The sequence below is a fragment of the Eleginops maclovinus genome, chromosome 1, assembly GCF_036324505.1.
Source record: "Eleginops maclovinus isolate JMC-PN-2008 ecotype Puerto Natales chromosome 1, JC_Emac_rtc_rv5, whole genome shotgun sequence".
Lineage (NCBI taxonomy): Eukaryota > Metazoa > Chordata > Actinopteri > Perciformes > Eleginopidae > Eleginops > Eleginops maclovinus.
In genome coordinates this window covers 7652959-7673262 of record NC_086349.1, presented here as the reverse complement: position 1 = coordinate 7673262, position 20304 = coordinate 7652959, and the positions used below count along the sequence as shown (strand labels likewise).

The window sequence follows — 20304 nt, the reverse complement described above, 5'->3', positions numbered from 1 at the left end:
ACTTTGTGAGTCACCTTACACACCAGGGACACATTTTTGTGTATAAAAGACATCAAAAAGTGCATTCCGTGTAATAGAGGACCTCTAATATACAGTACCTTTGTATCATCCTATCATCAAGGAGTGACCGATAGTAGTCCTTTGTTTACTTCTGCGACATAGATACATCACGACGTAACACTCATCCAGATATTGGCTAGCGTAAATGATAGACTGGAGCAGGATATCTCTAAGTGAGGTGCAACAGAAGAGGTGCTGTGCAGCACAGGCAGTATGAGAAAATTAAAGAGCTTTTTGAATATTAAAGCATGTACATAAGAGGTCACAGAAGAGGCAACAAATACAAATATGAACCTAAAAATGAGCATAATAAAGGCTCTTTTTGTTATGGATCGCGCACAAATATTCTCCCATCTTTTATTGTCTGGCCACCAGTTTTTTTAGCTTATAGCTGCTTATAGCTGATCTTCATCGCAGAGTCAGAATCCAGACGCCATTTAATGGCCCGAGACATGTCCCATTTGGTGCATCCGGACTGAATCAGGTGCTTTGGATTCAGTGTGTATTATATTTCATTACTCTTAGCATAAGAAGGTCTTAAAATATCTAACTTTGATCTCAGTCACACTGAGTTGTACTGTACATTTTACTGGCTGGAGAGATTTGTGCATTGGTGAACATGAAAGTAAATTCAAATGAGATGAGCACATTAGAACCCATCGTGATGCCCTGCCTGCCAGACTTTTTACCTTAAAGTCTGATCATTTCATGCTCGTGAAGTTCTGAAGAAGTAATTGACTTTTTTCACTCAGATTAAATGCTGACAGACTTGTAGATCACTTAATCTGAGATGACACGAAATGGACATTTTAACACTGCCAGTAATGGTGACAATTCTCCCCTCTGCTTTTCGCTTTGAACTCCAACTCCTCTCCTTTTCTGTGTGTTTGCGCTGTTGTCTGGGGGATCAGGCGGTGCGGAGAGCCAGGTGCAAGGGGCAGGAGCAGATAAAGGAGCGAGGTTGCTATCAGGACACAGGGCCTGATAACAGGCAACACTCGGCACCGCTACTTCCTGATGTATAGCTGCTACAGCCACAGAGAGGAGCCACAACACCTCCCATTTTTATGTTATGTTTATTTATTTATTTATTTTACAGGGGGAGGTTGAAAATGGAAAACACAAACACCTAGAAACACATGTTGTTTTAACCAAAAGAAAAAGTTTCTGCATGCTGTTCTCATGCAATGTGTAAGAATAAATGTGTCATTTTACAAATATAGGAATATATTGCTCCTATGGGCAACATACTGTTGGTCCAGTTCTCAGTCTAGGCTTCTATTCGAAGAGGAGAGTGGATGCCAGCACGAGATGGAGAGGCAGTAAAAGACTCTCAAAGAGTAATAAACAGATTAATAATGTGGAAAGAGAGTTCCAGCGGCCAGCCTCGCCTCTCTCAATTAGTGTGAAATCAGCAGCGGTTATTAGCCTGCCCCTAATTGAATGTGATAGCGAGCCGGGCTAACGCAATCCTCCAGGTGTAATTGGTGTCAGAGGGATAGGTGCTTAATACTGCTAGCCCCTGTCTGCTGCTTACGAGGCCTCGCATTTGCCTTCTCATTTGTTTCCCGGCCCCCATGCGACATCAGTCAATATCCTGAACATGTCCAATCCTGCCTTGCTGTTTCCTCAGGGAAACACTTCAGAAGCAGATCATTCCTCAATGAGATGGTCTGAATGAATCCTCCAACCTGTAAGCTCTCTGAGCTTGTTTTGGCAAGAAAATACAGATATCAGATAAGTGTGGTGGGAAAGTGGCATATTTACAGCAACTTTCCAAAGGGAGGAACGTAACATGGCAGAGAGACTTGCAGCAGTTTAAAAAATGATGCAAATAAAAAGACACAAATCTGCCAAAACACATTTAAATGAAGAAACATCTTCACCAGCTTAAGATAAGGAAGATAAGAAAAAGGCTGAAACCGAAAAACGACACCAAATGAAGACCGGCACTTGTTGGCATACAGGGACAATACATTTGTATTAGTAATACAACTGTAACTGTTGGCAGAAATTGTCAGTATATTTGAAATGACTAGCATAGCTACGTTAGCTAGCTTACTTACTACCGATCTGCAATAATATTGTAAGGTATCATGCGATCACATTGTTAAAATAAGCTAACAAAACGTTCATTTTAGGTCACTTTCTAGTGACACTTATCCAACTGTATTATACCTCCCAGCTGTGTGCATCACTTTTTAGTGTCCTTGTTTCCGTAGTGTGCCGTTGGTGAATTTGCCTGTGTTTTGGTACACATTGAGTTTCTTTATTTAGCTTCGTTTTTGAAACTGCAGCGCTTTTCTAATAATGGAAAGGTTTCTAGGTGAGTTTGCACTTGTCGGCCAACGTATGAGTATGACTCGGAAACTGTGCATTTTCTGACTCCGCACAGGTATTGCAGTACCTGCTGCTCAGAATTCCCCCAGAGGACAGTGCTGTCGTGGTGATGAGCACTACCTGGCTGTCACTAGATATACAGGAATGGCATTCAAGCCAAAGAGTTCAATTCTTCTCCCATCAGACCAGAGAATCTTTTCCATCATGCTTTCAGAGTCCTCTAAGTGTCGATTGGCAAACTCCTGCTTGGCTGGCTTTTTTCTCTGAACTAGCTCCTGTTCGGACTCTTTTCTCCTGTAATGACCTGATTGATGGAGTGCTGAAAAGACAGTTGTCCTTCTGCCAGCCTCTACTATTTTTGCGGAATGCCTGAAGCTTCTTGTGTTCGGTTATTTACTGTCAGCTAAGACAGGGAAGTTTTGGGTGGTTCCAAAATGTCTTCAGTGATGGAGCCCACTGTGCTTCTTGGAATCTCTCAGCATTTGTTTCCCCCTTCAGATCTATGCCCCGGTTGAATTCTATCTGCGGACAGTTCTTTTGAATTTCATGGCTCGTGTTTGAGTGCACACATGCATCTGAACCGTGACACATTTTAATAGACAGGTGTGTGCCTTTCCAAAGTATTTCAAATCAATTCAATCTGTCTCGGGAGGACTCCAACAAAGTGTTACATCCATTCTACATGGAGGACCCAGTTCACAAAAATATTGTGAAGATTTGGCGGATGCGTGAGCTGCACAAATTAGAGAAAAATAATTAATTCATTGTCATTCTCAATCATAGCTATTTGCACTTATTTAAATTAGGTAAAATAGTGAGAAATGGACACCTTTTGTATATTTGCAAAAGCTGTCCAATCCACATGGCATGGCAGATTTTGTTGTAGCCAGGCGATATAGCTCAAACTCATTTATTTCCTGATCCAGTGACAGAATGCACACAGTTGTGTCATGGAAATAAATGAAAAGGCAGCTCTACCTGTCATTTTTGAAAATACTATTAATAGAATAGAATTTTATAAACACATAAACTCAAATAGAAGGCAATTTGCACTCAAAACTTAGTGGGTGTTTATGCCCTGTAACGTCATTAGCGCAATATCGTTTGTATTTATTCCGTGATATGGGGCAGATAGCAGTTGCAAATGATGCACATTTCAATGTTTCATCAGTGGCCACATTCCATTTTTGTGAATTCACCCCTCAGTATGGAAACTTTGCATCTCTGCACTTCTCCTATCCCTGCATCATTAAGCACTACATCTGCTGTCAGAAACACAACATGTCAAGAAAGACAACAACTCATTTTCACCAATCAGTTGTTTAAAGGCTGTTGTTTACACTGTGAATGTGAAAACACATCAAAATTAGGTGTCAATATATGATTTCTGCCACTGTTAGCAGCATGTTACTTCTGTCTTTATACCGCAATAACACTATTTTAATAGAAGTTGCTTTTGTGTTGACCACAAAAGTGCTTACAAATAAATGTTCTGCCTATAACCATGAGAGTAATTGTGAATATGTACAGTAAAAATATTAAAAACAAGTGATGTGTATTTATTAAAAAGGAAGATCAGTTCACTGCAATTTGTGTTTGCAGATTAACTGCATTAACTTGCAAGAAACTGGCCACAAAACACACTGAAACACACACACAAACACACCCACTGAGCCTTCCACCTTTACTTTATCTCCATCTAGATGAGTCTTGTGCAAACTGCTCTTTCGGGGCAATCTGCGATGCCCAGAGCGGGCAGTGTGTGTGCGCGTCGGAGTGTGTTGAGTCCCACCAGCCTGTGTGTGGCAGCGACGGCAGCACCTACAACAGCGAGTGTGAGCTGCACGTGCGGGCCTGCAAACGACAGATGGACCTGCGAGTGGTCAGCCAGGGCGAGTGCAGTAAGTAGCATACATACATTTATACAGCGCGTGTCCTCAGAATCAGAAGCAGGTTTATATATGTACAGTGATGGCGTCTTTTTGTAGGCCGACTCGGAAGGTAGAATCACAATGGCTCCTTTGTCTAATGGATTTTGGAATATTGTAGAAAATAAGTCGTGTTCAGCAAGTTTTGTTCAGCAGAATATTATACACAAATTACCACCAACTTGTGATTCCTGAAGTGTAAATGCATCTACAGAAGTGAAGAGCTAATGTTGGGCTAACATTAAATTACATCCCCTAAGCTTGTGATAACCACTTCATTATTGTGTAGTGTAAGGTATTTTATACCTTATTTCAGGTATAACCAAAAAAACACTTTCAACAAACACTAATTTCAAGACGAGGATATTGGAAGTTGTAAAATGCTAACTTATGTCTGGGTTTTAGGATTCATTCCTGCACCACTGTATTGCCAAGTAGGATAATGCATACAAGGAATTTGCTTTAAAATAGTATATTCATAAACACTGTAAGAAGAATTTAGATGTAGAAGGAGCAAATATAGAATTATGTTGAAAAAATAAACAAATGTAATGATCCAGGAAAATACAAAAAAGGAAGTACAACAAGAATATGACAGATTAACAGGGAGGGAGAAGGATAAGGAGGCACGGTTGAACAGAAACATACATTACTTATTAATTATTGTTTTGATGAGAAAAGGACAACTATGGATAATTCTCTGCAAATGTAGAAGTTTAGAAAAAATGGTTGATATGCAAAGGTAGCATACATTAAGACGGTGGGAGTTATTTTTCTGCAGCTTTAAATAAAATATGAATATCAAAAATAAAAGTGGGGCCCTGAAGGAACCTCATTCAGCCGCAGGCAGGCAGATCATATCCCAACAAACCTGGCCAGATGGAGAATTAATAAGCTAACATGTGTGTCAGTTTCAAGAGAGGGATATATTACGAGAGAAAATGCCATGCATGGTAATTAGATAAAGACGACAGAAATCATTAATCCAGAGGTGCGTTTAAAGGTCTTGTGTGATTGAAATCCTTCGAAACAACCCATTGACCCTTCCCTCTCTGATTTAGAAACATGCGGCAGCACCGTGTGTGCCTGGGGGGGCCGCTGCGTCCAAAACTTGTGTGAGTGCCCGCAGTGCTCGGGCGAGGCCTTTTCCCCGGTGTGCGGGAGCGACGGCACCACCTACAACAACGAGTGTGAACTCCGCACCGCCTCCTGCATGCAGAAGAGGAAGATCGATGCGGCGAAGCCCGGCAGCTGCGACGAAGGTAGGAAATGGACTTTAAAATGGCGTGATCATGTTAAACGATTGGCTTTTGAAAGGGTGCAATTATCTTTATCAACTGACCTGTCGTACGGTATCCAGTCATCTGTTGAATTAAACATAATGGTTTTTTTGTGCCACCAGCAGCATGCAAGCAGGCTTAAACAGAAAACCATGCAGGGAAAATCATACCGCGTGTCCATCAACGAAAAACCTATTACAGCTACAGAAATGAATTCTGGGTGATTAAGTTCAGGTCAGCGGTGCATTTTAATGGTCGTGTTTGTTTTTTAGAAGTGCGTCTTTTCACTTCATTGCCCCTGTTACAGAAAATTGTCAAATGGTTTTCAATTATTTCACCTGCAGGTAGAGCCAGGCTCATTTTAGAGGAAAGTTCTTAATGTTATGTACGCTATTTTTATTATATTTTATCACATCTTAGTAACAAGCCTCCCTGTTTCCTTGACTGCATCTTATAATTGTGCCTTGATTAACTAGGCACATTTGTACTAAATAGAAAAATAAATGTTGATGTTCATACTTTTACTCAAAGCTACCATCGGTGAAACTCTTCTTACACAGATGTTAAAAGCCTATCTGTATAAGACATTAGACTCTGTGTGCCGAGGACCCGGGGTTTGAATCCGGCCTTGCACAATTTGCTATATAAAAAATATATATATTATTATTATAACAGTAATAAACCTCTTAAAGGTGGGGTAGCGCTGGTAACCCTGTTGAAGTATATCATTCAAAAACAGTGTTTTTGTTTTAAAAGAGAAAATTGAACACATGAACATTTTACTCGATATTTGCCAGTCCAGCCAAGTCATTTCCCTCTGCTTTAGATAAAGCCCATGTTTTAGTTGTTTGTATAATTTAATTTGAGAATTTAGAGAATTTACAAGCATGTTATCAAGCCTTTTCAATCCAATTATGCTTTAAAGTGTGTGACCAATGGCCCTTAATGTGAGTGTCCCTGATGTCTAGCTCCGTCGTTCCTCCACATTCTGAATAAAGTAGATCTAAGTCAGCGTGCAAATCATATCTTGATAAGCGCTGACAGACCAAGGCAGGGTATCACAGCCCCTTTCACTAGGGTCCGTCTAGGGGACAACTCTGGAGGGAGCAACATGCCATCCTCTGGTTGTCAGACAGACGCCAACATACTCTTCCTCCGACAAGGTGTGAAGGGGAGCAGATTACACCTGCCAGCGGGGGGGGGGGGACGTCTGGGGAGAATAAAAGAGGGGATGGATGGAGGACAGAGCAAATAGAGATGAGAGGAATCCTCTTCCTTTTGATTGCTCGCCAGCGGTGTTACTTTCTTTTTCTTTCTCTGACGTTGTCCAATTTTGGCCCTGAGCATGTGATGCGAATCCTGCCGCCAAATCTTGTGGTCGATTTAACATAATTTCATTGACTGAGACGAGTGACCTTTTTTGTATTTGAAGCATGAAAAATGTGTGTACAGAAACTCACTGTCCCAACTGACACCCTTGTAAGTCTACATACTCTCTGCTGGTTGTCTCTTTTGCCTCCCAAGGGCATTGCTTTGCTTCTGGCGCATGTATTTTTCATATTTTATTCTCTCTTTCTCATACTGTGTCTGCACATTGTCTTTTTTTTCATCAGTTGCTCATTTTGATTCAGAGAAAACCATCAGGCTTACACAAAAGAATCTTTTTTTTTTCTCTTTTTGTTCCCTCGTTGCTCCCCGCCGTGCCATCCCACCCACTCAAGTCTCTCTATTTTGCACTCTTCTCCATCAAAATTGTGCCTCTCGACAAAGGGGGCATTGATGCTTTCACAGATGACGGTGGAGATGGGATTGTGTGCAATCGACATATTTCCCCCTAAGGGTGAAGGCACTATCCCCGGTCCTTTCAGCCCCCCTCAAATCTGCCCCAGACCCTCCACAGGAAGTCTGCTGTGATTTGTAAAACGATCAAAACCAAGTCACTGTTTTTCCTTCTCCAAATATCTGTAGGAAGCTTCTCTCTGGCTACTGTAAGACAGGATATACAGTATGTATGACCACCCCAGGTGTATGGATGGTAGGTTTTGGCCAAACTAGGATTATATACAGTGTAATACAGCAGTCAGTTACAATAAATAAGACCAAAGACTGTATTTCCTGGCTCCTTTGTAGACAGCAGCAGAGCTCTACATCACCTGTGTGCACAACCTCCAGCTCAATACTTCATACCTAAGATAAGCCTGAAGAGGAAGTGAGCATGAGATTTATTCCCTTACGCAGACTAGACTTAAAAACCATCCTCATTAGTCTTGTCGGGGAGGGGGGGTTGGGCACAGAGCATTAAAAAAATGGAAGTTGTTTTCTTCCGCCTTTAGTTTAACAGTAATGAAAAATGACAGTGTTCCCACTGTTGGCCATACAAGGAAATGTATCACCTGTTTAATTTCACACCCGGGTAGGCCTGGCCTCAGCTTCCTTTCCCGACAATGACAAAGTGGCAACTGAGAGTAGTGCATCACAAATGGGGGAGGAAGGGCTCTTTTAAAAAATAAATAAAAAATGAATAGACATTTAATAAACAAGATTATGAGCAAAGATCCGCACAGTGGTGCACCCCCTTGCTCCTCACATTGCACATACAGATCAATAAAAGGTCCGGAAGACAGGAAAGGGCGGTGAAAAGGAAGCAAAGTGGACAACTTGGTGGGAAAAGTGCTCATCGAGTGAGATCAGCGGATTTGTTCCCTTGTGGTCCATCCATCACTGGGCTCGTAACCTTCTGTTGAGGCAACAAAACTTCTTCCATCCCGCTGCCATCTCCAAACAGGCCATCCCTTTTTGTTGTGCCGGGGCGTGACGTCCCATCCCTCTCAATCTCGCGGGACTTTATTTGGACTAACACGCTGTCACATCCGTCACAGAGCAAGGACTGATAGATGGAGGGAAAACAAAGGCAAATGGCGCCACACTGATCCTTCAGCAAAAGACCGGTGTCATTTTCGATCTTTGCCCAACAGCGTTCCCAATGATGGATGTCCGAGTTCACACGGGTCATAATATCAAAGTATCACCATTAAAATCGATCGCTCCTGGAGCCCTTGATGTAAACATAACTTATCTGGTTCACCAAAACATCTCCAGGCTGCATCTCCTCTATTATTTACCCTCGTCCTCCTCTTGTTCTCCTCCCTCTGTTCTTTCCAGCATTGCCACATGGCATCACTTATTCATTATTTTCACTGTCAAATCCACATAACGTGTTTTTTTTACCTCTCTGTCTTGCTTGGACGTTAGTCTCACGCTATTCATTTCCTTTCTTCTCCCCGACGCTCCCTTCCTAATAGAGCTCCCTTGGCTAAATAGACTGCGGGTTTCTGACATGATTGAGTAAAAAGGAGCGGATGGGCAGTGCGGAGAGAATAGCTGATGCAGCCGTCTTAGCTGGGGATGTATTAATTGAAAGGTTCATATGCAGCGCGGGTGGCAGGGAACATCAAAGAGCAACAGCTAATTAGAACCCCCCTTCGCCTTTCACTTTTATTTATTCCGTTCTAATGTCTTACCTCTTTTATTTATTTATCTCGTCTCCGTGAGGGAGGCCTGAGCGGAATACGAATTGGCTGCTCCTGCATTTCTCTTTTTGTTGCGTCTTGCTGAGTAGCTGTACAGTACACCAATGCCGCAAGTTCTCATTATTCCTTTTTTCTGATCTGTCATGGAGTCAGAAGACTTTATTGTTGATATAACTTCAGATACCTGCCGTAGTGCCACTGGCAGTTGAACGCCATTAGCCCGTGCATCAGCCCTGTCACAGAATGTTATGTTTAAATGGGACCAGCAATCAATAAGTAGCCACCACTGCAAATTCAAGCAAAAAGGATTATGGTCGGGGCTTTGCGCTGGCTTAAAAATGGAGACAGAGCGAGTCCTTAACAAGTCCTGATGTTTGCGGGGGGGAGGGGGATGTAGCCTCTACACCAAGCTCCACGTAATGAAGTGAAGGCCCCTTCCACTGTATCGACCCCTCAGAGCCATCACAACCCATTGCTGATGACCCATATCAAAGAACAACTGGGGCTTCAGCTGCCCCCCGCTCTCTGACCCGCTCCATAATCTACTTTAGAAGATGGGTTATGCTAAGTGGCACTTCCATCAAGGCGACATTGATTTCACCATTAGACGAAGGGGCGTCAATACCGAGGGGTTGAATGAGCCCTAAAAGTAGACAGGAAGAGGAAATAACAAGTTGATTACCTGATGTTTTTCCAAGGCTACGCTGGGAGCTTTTAGCTTAACTGCGTTCCTTTTTTCATTTTTCGAATAACACATTAGTTTCAAATGAACTTTCTGCCACCCCCGGGGTGCCTCCCTTACTCCGTCTGACATTCTCTCCAGCTTTCATTCCCCGTGCTCACCTAATCTCCCTCCAGAGTTCCACTGTCGCTGGAATTTGCAACTTCAAAAGCAGGATCCTCCCACGTCTATGCAGAAAACCCCCGATTTGTTTTCCATAAAAGGCCCTGCTGGTAACATTTTCCTCCCCCCTCTTCATGTAAGGCTTGCCTACCTTGTTTTAAAGTTTTCCTACCTTGTGCTAAGGTTTGCACAATAGTTAAGTGATGACAGTTTTGTGAATGCACAAATCCTGGTGATGGTGGGACTTTGTGTGGCCTTGCTTCCTTTTTTTTTTGCGTACTAACTTCGATCCAGTGCACTTCTGATACAAATAAAAGGCCTTCCAGGGTCACAGTTAAAAAGTAGCGGGGACAGCTTCCTTTAAAGTCTCAGGCGATAATTAGATTTTACAGAACACTTTGCAATTAGTTGTATTCTCATATCGGGGAGCAGGCACCCATAAAGCAGGCCTTGCCACCAATTCTCTCCTCACACTTGGAAGCCGGAGTTAATAATTCCCTCCTCTTTTTTGTCTGTGATTTAATTGAAATGAAAAGGATGCTTCGCTTGTGGTGCAGAGATGTTTTGTCTAATTTATTTAGTCAATCTCTTGCTCTCACTACAGTTGGTCATTATCTTTAATACCAGCAGCCCCTTTAGTTCCCTCTCTCCACCACCAGCATGAGGGAAATGTAAATTATCCAACTTTGCGAGTTCCTCTTGTGTAAATGTAGCTGTAACTTAAAGAGAAATGTAAGTAGGACGCTGTTTATACCTGGCGCAGCGATAAAATGGCAACTCCCTCGTGTGTTTGTATGTTTTATTAATGACGCCGTGTATTTACGGTGTGTTTTTAATGCAGACTGCGGCTCAGGAGGGTCGGGATCAGGCGCAGAGGGCTGTGAACAGGACCGCTGTCGCATGTTCGGAGGCTCATGGGACGAGGATGCCGAGGACGATCGCTGCGTGTGTGACTTCACCTGTCAGAGTGTGCCTCACAACACGGTACGGCTGCCACTCATATAGTATCTTAATTAAAACACATTTAATGAGACAAACTGAACTAACAAACATCAGACATCAAAGAGCTGTCTCCACACACATTTCCTTCAGTATCAAAAGCAATCCAGATTGTTGTAACAACATGACATTCTTTTCTTGGTGCGAAATTGGCAGAATGTACAAATATGAAATGTAAAAATTATATATAAATGTCAAAAATCTGGGTTCAGGGTTCCTGGACTCTATGACAGTATTATACATCCTGTTTAAATCCCCCTGTTGCAAAAAGTCATCCTAAAGTGAATTAAGATAAACAATATCAGTGTAAAAAAACAAGCTTTTTTGTTTGCGTTTAATACTAGCATTATATTTTTGACAGTACTGAGACTTAATATGTCCTGTCAACATCCTAGATGGAGTACTCTACTATTGATTGTACCACTAAGTTGTGTTATGTATTTTAAAATAACAGATGTTGGCTATTTTATCATTATACAAGGAATATCTTTGAAGGGATTGATGTTTGACATTACTTTCTGACAAAAGGATTAAACAAATAATCTCCAAAAATAACCATCGATAAAATTAAAATAACCATACTTGTCCTCCTTCTCAGCTGTCATCCACTGATCTAAATATGGCAATGCTAACATAACGTAATTACTTTAGTAAAAACTGTAGGTCTATTTTTAAGTCAAGTGACCTTAAAGCTGTGATTCTCTTGTAGGTCTGTGGCTCGGATGGCAAGAACTACAGCAACGAGTGCCAGCTGAAGAAGGCCAGATGTGAGAAACAGGAGCACTTGTTGATTCAGAATCAGGGAGCCTGTGCAGGTTTGTACATCACACCACTCACAGTTAATGTCATTACAAAGCTCAGAAGCACCTTCACCAAGACTCATTGTCATCACATTTCTCCACTCATTGCATCGATTGATGGGGCAGTAGAGTATACATCTGTGTGTCTCTCTGCAAAGTGACAACTGTAACCATAGTCAAATGAACTGAAGAGGGTTAAATGTGTATGATTGTGTAATTTCCTCAGGGTTGGTTGACTTAACAACACCAATTTCTGGAAACTGACTGTTCCTCTGGGGCTGGCTAGTGTGCAGAGATAACAATCTCTCTCACGGGTGCATGTATGGATCGAGCCGATAGCAATAATGATTCACTTTCCGTGCCCAGACATTCTCACAATTTAAACCATTAAACTGTCTCGGGATACCTCACTTACTCTAATATAAAACCCCCTCGCATGTAAATGAATCAGATTTATCAGGCAGGAATAGTGGTCAGGTCAGGTGGCTATTAGGTAGCAAAGGTTAGCCGTCCTCCTCTCCATGTCTATGCTAAATGAAAAGCTTTTGCTAGCACATGCCAGGGAGTTGAGCTAAAAAAGGCACTTGAGGGATTTGGTGTGATCACTCCAGCCTGTTTGATTCCCCCTGGGTTGTCAAATAGAGGAGGATGGACAGAGTTGAAGAGAGATTGAGAAGGAGGCGAGCTGCTAGTGTTTTCACACATATCCCTGCAGATTTTTCCCTTCCTAAGCTGGCCTCCTTGGGCACTGACTGTCACGCTTCTCCACCACCATCCGTGGATAATCAATCCTTTTTTTTTAAGAGCCCTCTATGGGTACTAGAGCTCTGGGCTCTCCTTTCCTATTGGCAAATGGAAAATACTCAGATCTTGGGGAATTCAACAGTCCTCCCCATTAGCTATTTAGGGAAAACTTCATTTGACCTCAACTGAAGAAACTCATGGAAAACAGGCGGGCTCTCACTGAAAGTAATCTTGTTTTTTTCTGATGATTAAAAAAAATATTGTGCCTACATTTGCAAACTTCCCCTATCACAGCATTTCAAACTGTGTTTTTTAGCTGCTTTCAAACACACATTTGGGTCAGGGATTTCAGTAAAATACTTGTTGGTTTGCTAGATGAGCAAACGTGCCGATGTGCCCCTGAGGGAATAAAAAAAAAGGCTGGAAGGGCTGCAGCAGACCTTGACAATGTAGAGGGTAATATCACAGCGAGCTGCATCGTGCCGGACAATGGCCACCGAAGAGGAAAAACCCTTGAAGGGTGGAAGAACATATGAAATTAAAAGTTCAGCCTTGTCCTAATAGGCTCAGTACAGATAGCTGAAAGGGAGCTCTGGAAATGTGGCAAGCTAAATGAACTGTGTCCAAAGCCCAATCTCTGGAGTGGGAAAGCACTGGAAAAAGAGTGCGCCGAGTCATCACCATTAGGCTGAGGCTCATATCCACACCAGTAACAGCATGATTTATGGCCCCTGTATCTGCAGCCTCCAAACTCTAAATGAGCAACACAAGAGAAAGAGAGATCGGAGCAGGGAACCGAGAGAGAAAAAAGGGAGGGGAAGATCCCTGCTTTCTCTCTCTGCAACTTTACTTTTCACACCGAAGTCTGGACAAAATTGGAACAATTACATCTCTGCCTCGCCCGTAAACAAACACCCTCGTAGTGTTTGTTTTGTTGTTCTCTTCCCCTTTCTGGAGAATCGCCAGGTTTTCGGGAACACATTTGTTTCGACTTTGTTGAATGTACTTCTTTATTCTGAGCTGTCAGACCAGGTTGAAGGCGGCTGCATCCTCACACAAAAGGAGCTCTCCACCCGCTGAGGCAGAAACTGCTTGGCACATCCCTTGACATTGAGTGTTTTTTTTTTTTTTTTTGGGAAGGTTGTAGGGGAGCAGTGCAATTCCCGTAATATTAGACAAGAACTAAATGTCATCTGCCGCGCATTCACCGGCGACGCCATTGTTTGTTTTCACTGGTGGTAATAGCATCATTTTCCCCCTGATTTTGAGCCATTGTGGAGGAAGTAGCAAATAGAATTGTTATCTTGAATCCGGCTGCCAGCCTCTCCACCTCTGCCCCCTCGAGCCAATCTCATTGTTGGCCAAAAAAAAAGTTACATGTAGTTCGGAGATTGTGTTGTCTAATTCCTTCCCCCCTCCTTTTTCCGTAATCACTCAAATGTTGGTGTTCTTCTTTGTCTCCTTGTGCCATCTCCCATCCCACCCCTCCCTTTCTCTTCCTACCTCATCAGCGATTTCAGCCACATCTCCGCCGGAGCTGCCGGAGCCCCAGCACTGCAGCGAGTCTGTGTACGGCTGCTGCCACGACAACGTGACGGCTGCTCTAGGAGTCGGACTGGCCGGATGTCCTAGTAAGTCACCAACCTACATCCCTGTTGACCTCTGCGTTTGTATGCAGGAAAAGTTTTAGATACTATCAGGCGATTCAGCATATGGGACCTATTCTCTTTGGCTGCAATTACCTAAGTTGCAGAGCCGAAAAACGTTTCATCTTAATCCGACGAATAATTATGATAATGTTGCGCCATATCAACAGAAAGAAATCTCTTCATCTGATGACGAATGATACCACACAGATGGAGGGAGAGTGCTTAGCACCGGGTATGGATGGAGAAAATGCAGACTGGGAAATATGGATATACAGAGATTTAGAGACGGAGAAACTCACCTAAGCACACTTTATCCACCCTTTTTTATTTGCCAAACAGGGCTCACCTAAGATTTCCAGACCAGCATAAATGTTTAATATCCATCATAGCAAGCAGTATTCAGCTGTCACAGGATAATGGCTGTTTCTCAGTTAGAAAGGCATGAAGCAGTGATGGTGTGGATGTTCTCCTCAGGTACGTGTCAGTGCAACGTCTACGGCTCCTACAAGGGGACGTGTGATCCAGCCAGCGGCCAGTGCTCCTGTAAGCCGGGTGTGGGCGGACAGAAGTGTGACCGCTGCGAGCCGGGCTTCTGGAACTTCCGCGGCATCGTGACGGAGAACATGAGTGGCTGCACACGTAAGGAATTGCCTCTTTGTGTCCGTGCCGATTTAGGGAATGTGCTTACCTGTTACACAGCGACAGAAAAAATTAATTGCAGTTGAACTTTTTTTATTTCACTCACCTTATTTTTTTGGGATGGAGCCAAACACCTTCTGGGGAAGATGTCACAAAACCTTTACAAATAGAACCAAATCAGCATGACTGGATTCCACTGTCGGTGAAAGAGTCGGTTATATCTCAACCCCTGTAGCGGTAAAATAAATATATCTTGGAATCGATCCCAATGAATAAGAACTTTTAGATAAATATCCTTACATACCTTGTAGACTGTTAGAAGTTTATAATACGGCTGATATACAGTTGGTAGGTTTTTACAGAGAGGAACGCCTACTGTGTCCTTTAGTCATGTCAAGGCTGTATTGAATGAACTGTTTTCATTTGTATTCGAGCGAGGAGCGGGGTCAGGACCCCATGTTTGTCTGCTGTAATGCAATATGGTGACCAGCTCGTGTCCTGCCGCTGGGGGGAACATAGGACATACGCTCCCAACGCCACAGAGCATTTTCAGTCAACAGCGGGAAGTCTCACCCATTGCCTGACCTTAACAAGGTTTACACACAGCAAGCAGACAGCACACCGCACACTAATACCAGCTTCAGCGGGAGTGGAGGGAAAAAAAAAACACACATCATTGATTCCAGGAACATGGTGTCCTTCCCTGGGGTTGTTTTCTTGAGTCTCCGTTACACACTCCTCCTGCGGCCCCTAAGGCTGTGTGAACTATTCCCAACCTTTGTCTCCGAGATGTTCAGAGAAGTGCTGCCTCGAACCAAACCAAAACTCTTCCTCTGATTGGACCTAATTGTTTTCTCATCACTCTTTCTCTCCCTCTTACATCTCCATGGCAGCGTGTAACTGCGACGCCACGGGCTCGGTCCGGGACGACTGCGAGCAGATGTCGGGCCTGTGTTCCTGCAAGACGGGAGTGAAGGGCATGAAGTGCAACGTGTGTCGAGACGGAAGCACCAACGGCTGCGACAAAGGTGGAGTACTAACCTGTGGGCGTCTTCCTCTCCGTCACAACCTCCCTAGATCATTTTAAAGTGCCCGTCTGATCTCGTAGCAGCCAGTTTTCTCTCTCTTTGATTTTCACATCCATCTGCTTTACTGGTGCAGGGAGGAAGCGGCCGCAGGGCAGTAAATCGATAGTGATTCTGAAAATAGTGGAGTGTACAAATGACATACGGCCATTGATATGTTCTCCACACACTCCATTTTGGACGATTTGCAATGTGTACGCGAACTATTATTCACTTCGATTAATAATAAAAACAGCCCGGTGATTGCACAAGCTAATAAAAAGCTGTTTGTAGGAAAAGGTTAGTTCCTGCTGCGGGGGCCAGCAGCTGCCTGATTCAGATGCACCATCAGATATCGACCGGAAGTCAAACGCTTAATGAAGCCAGCAGTCCCGGCACAGTGGTGGGGCACTCCGCCACACGCCCCGCCAGATGAAAAGATGAGGTAGCACATGAAAGCCGGTGCTCAGGGATGGGGGGTACTCTCAGCCTGTGTGATGTAGTAACAATGCAAAGACCCCACACTCGCCAGCCTGGCAGGTGGATGCTGGGCTCCCCGGCTGCTGAGCCTGCTGCGGCGGCTTCAAGGCTTCAAACACTTCCTTTGGAGAGCTTCGGGAGAGATCTGTGGGAAAATATATATATATATATATATATATATATAAATATCCCTGAGTGCACACCTTTTCATAACTCTTTTTAACCACAGTAAGGCAGTCTGGGCAAAATGCTATTAAAACATGAATAATTCAGGGTTGCACACAGGTAACGAGACAATTTTATGATTACATTACCGCTGCACTACTGTGGGTGTAGAGAGACTAAAAACAGGTCACTGAGTTACTTAGAGGACACAAATGTTCAGAGTAATAAAACACCTTCTCGTTTATTTAAATCAACAAGAGAGGGTGAGGGAGGACCTGAGTTACGAACACTAGTGCTTACTCTGTCCCATAGCAGTTTGTTGTGCTACAATATAAGTCAAATTAGTAAAAATGTTGCAGTTGGACATCTGCTAGTTTTGAAATATTAAAAAGTATAACCACCACGAAAAACAGATTTTTTTGTTGATAAAATTGAAAAAAGATCAAACAAATATATTCATATTTATTTCAACATTTATCGTTATTTATTCAGGCTTTTTGTGTTTCTGTTGCAATTTATTTTTTGAATATATTTTTCAAGATTATTTCAGCTTAGTTAACTTTTTTTTCTCTTCTCTTGTGAATGTGTGTCTTTTCCATTAGATAAGGAGAAGCCTGAGGCGAATATAACAGGAGGTTCTAAAAGCCTGGAAATCCTTGTTCTCTCCTTTCCCTAAAAATGTTTTTTTTTTTTTATAATATCGAACTCTAAAAATTATTGAACAATTTATGTCTCCATCTGGTTTGCAGAGTTAGGACTCAAAAGTGACGAATGATTAAGCTATTTTTAACTGGCAGAACATTTTCCTACTTTGTTAGCAAAGGTTCTGTAAATGTGAAAGTTTTACATTAATTATGCAAAACATGTCTATTAATGTAGCTCCACAAGCTATAAAATCTATGATATCGGGACCCTACGGCATGGTTTATAACACAAACATATTTCTTCCACAGGTCCCGAGGCCCCTACCTCATGTGAGGAGTTAGTGTGCAGTTACGGAGCGACATGCATCGAGGTGAACGACCAAGCCCACTGCGAGTGTCCTTCCCCAGACTGTGACGAGAAAAACAAAACCAAGGTGGGTCTCACGGAGTGGTTTGCAGCAGTTTGTTTGAGCAGCCTGCAGGGAGGTAACATGTGTTCCCATCTCCCCTCTCTCCGTCTCTGTCACCGTGGAGCAGGTGTGCGGCTCAGACGGGGTGACCTACGCCGATCAGTGCCAGCTGAGGACCATCGCCTGTAGGCAGGACGAGGACATCACGGTGCAGCATTTCGGACAGTGCACAGGTGAGCCCCGCCGAAGCCTCTGTGCATCATGGATGGCCGACTGCTGTCAGCCGATCGGGAGATAATGAGCAGAGAGCTGTGGGCCACAAATGATCTTCCTCCTGCTGTTCCTCCGCCTGTCCATCTCTCTGTCAGGAATTCCAAGCAACATGTGTGCGCATTTACCCAGAACTTTGTTGCACATGATCATGCAGCAGGCACTGTTTAAGTCCAAATATATCATTCCTAAAGACACATTTGTGACTCATGGATAAGATTAAAGTAAAGGAGGGAGATCATGTTGTTTGTAATACTGCTTTATCTCGAGCTCCTCAATTAGGATTATCTTACAGCACTTATTTAGTTAGTCTAAGCTCTTCTAGTAAGATGAATAAAAGTTTGATTATAAGAGAGATATTAGAGTGTTGAAATTCAACTTCCCAAACAGCAGCAATGAATTCGTTCTGGATTTATCAACGCTCTGTTGGGGGATTGTGTCAATCTGCTTTACGTCGCCAGAACTCCTCAGCGTAACGGCGGATGCAGGAAACATGTTAACTGATTGAAAATGGACGGCTCTTCCCTCTGGGCCCAGATGCCGATGGACGTTGTTAGGATCGGTGTAATAGGTGCTAAGAAGTGCCAAAGGCCAGGCATTCCATGTACAGGGAAGTTGTTTCTGACTGCCAGCCTGTGTCACCACGGGGTCCTAGAGATGTCGTCGGTATGCTCGGTGGGGTGGGGCGGGGCCAGCTGTGTGACTCTGGCCATGAGCCACGACCAGGTGTCAAGCATTTTCCGGGGTGTACATTTTTTCGACAAGCGCCGATCAGGTGACCGAACCCTGTCACCAGTCATCTCTTTTGAGCACTCTTTGTCAGACCCAAAGTAGGTCACATTCACGGTTGTTGACACGGTCTGTGTTGATTTGCAGGTACACGGATAAAGAATCCAAATAGGCTCGGCGAGAGATCGACAGGGCTTTGATAAGTCCCTGAACATCTGGTACTTACACATTCAGTGCCGTGGGTTACCAGCGGAAAAGGAGCCAAAATCCAGTCACATTCCTCTGTTGCCTGGCAATGCAGACGTGGGTTGTGTGTTCTTTGTAATCCCTCACCTAGCATTGCTGCACACAGAAGACGCCTCGCAGCGGACCCCTCCTCTGTGGAACCCCTCAGGGGAGGAACAGACAGGCAAGGGCTCGGGCCCCTCTGACAGCCGCTCGGGATCTTTTATTTTCTTCCCCCGGATGCGGTCACACTGCGGGTAGCTGCTCTGCCGTTGCTGTCGACTCGGGGGTTAGATCTGGAGCTCATTTCACGTGTGGCTGGGTGCAAATTAGCATTTGCTCTGCCTCCACCCCTCACCATGGCCCGCCCTCCCTCCTGCTGTTTACATGCAGTGTTCCCAGACTGGCGGCCCTAGCACTGTGGCATGCTAATGCTCACCAAGCCTGACATGAGAGCAATGCCAAGGGCCTCTATACAGTAAATGAGTTGAATATTGATCCTTTTTTCCTTTTACATCATTGATCCTTCCCAACTTTTTTCTTATTAAACCACAGTGTGGGAATACTGCTGCACAGTCGGCCGATAATGGGGAAGGCAATCCTGCAGAAGAAGCGTCTTCTTTTCTGCTGGTGACAGAGAGCTTGCAGCTAGCTGTCACGCTACCCGGCTCTCTCTGAAGTCTCTGAGCTAAAAAGGCAGCGAGGCAGAGTACGGGGAGGAGTTTTTCTTTGCTGTGTTTCTCAGTAAAAGATGAAGCAGAATCTGAGAAAGAAATCGAAGAGCCACTGTAGTGAGCAACCGAGGGAGGGCATTTGGAGCGATGACCAAATTTTGGTGGCGGGGGAAAACGGCCACCAAGTTGGCGACGACCCGCCTCTCCCATATGGTGTTATCACCTGTAGGTTTGTGGCAAATTGGCAACGAATGGCAGCATATGGCATAGGCAGCCCTCCGCCTGCGTGTCAGGGTCTGCTGCCTTCACCATCTCTCCTCCATGTCCTGCGATTTTCTCTCCCGACACAATCCTACATTCTGTTACCTTAGTTTTGTTAATCTTTTTTTTCAGATTTTTTTTTTTTTCCTTAAGCTTAAGTCCCTTGGCTGTGCTCCCCCCTCCCGTACTCACATTCCTCCACCTCCACACTGAGCACGACAGACACAAACTGTCTTAATAGCCACCTTTCAACACTAACTACAGGGCTTAGACAAGCCGAGATGACAATGATTTTTTTTCCCTCTCCCCCCTGTGACATCATCGGCTCCACTGAGAGAAAAAGAAAAGGCAAACGGCCTGTTAAACCTGATTAAGAGAAGCATCAGCTGAACACATTGCTGCCAGTCCCTCTATCCTCTTTCAGACGCGCCTTCTTTTTTTCCCCTTATCCCACGTCACGGAGCTCCCTGCTTGTGATATGCACTCACACCCAAACACACTTCCCAGGGAGCAAGCCGCCTGACGCTAAGCCTGGCACCTGACTGACAGGTGTAGCCAAGAGGAAAGCC

General features: G+C 43.9%; 1 protein-coding gene and 1 long non-coding RNA gene across 3 annotated transcripts in view; one reads left to right on the top strand and one right to left on the bottom strand.

Annotated features, from left to right (window-relative positions):
* agrn (agrin) overlaps positions 1 to 20304 on the top strand; it is a 239651-nt gene that overhangs the window by 172302 nt on the left and 47045 nt on the right. For both annotated transcript variants that reach the window (XM_063885698.1, XM_063885707.1), the window contains 9 exons: positions 4104 to 4301; positions 5390 to 5590; positions 10824 to 10966; positions 11691 to 11796; positions 14037 to 14156; positions 14649 to 14813; positions 15707 to 15841; positions 17476 to 17600; positions 17704 to 17809. In XM_063885698.1, coding sequence (XP_063741768.1) covers positions 4104 to 4301; positions 5390 to 5590; positions 10824 to 10966; positions 11691 to 11796; positions 14037 to 14156; positions 14649 to 14813; positions 15707 to 15841; positions 17476 to 17600; positions 17704 to 17809 — 1299 coding nt within the window. The remainder of the gene's footprint in view (positions 1 to 4103; positions 4302 to 5389; positions 5591 to 10823; positions 10967 to 11690; positions 11797 to 14036; positions 14157 to 14648; positions 14814 to 15706; positions 15842 to 17475; positions 17601 to 17703; positions 17810 to 20304) is intronic.
* Positions 14479 to 19043, bottom strand: LOC134865899 (uncharacterized). The gene is made up of 2 exons (XR_010166004.1): positions 17492 to 19043; positions 14479 to 16502 (listed from the first exon to the last, which is right to left on the bottom strand). It is a non-coding gene; the product is annotated as an uncharacterized LOC134865899 (long non-coding RNA).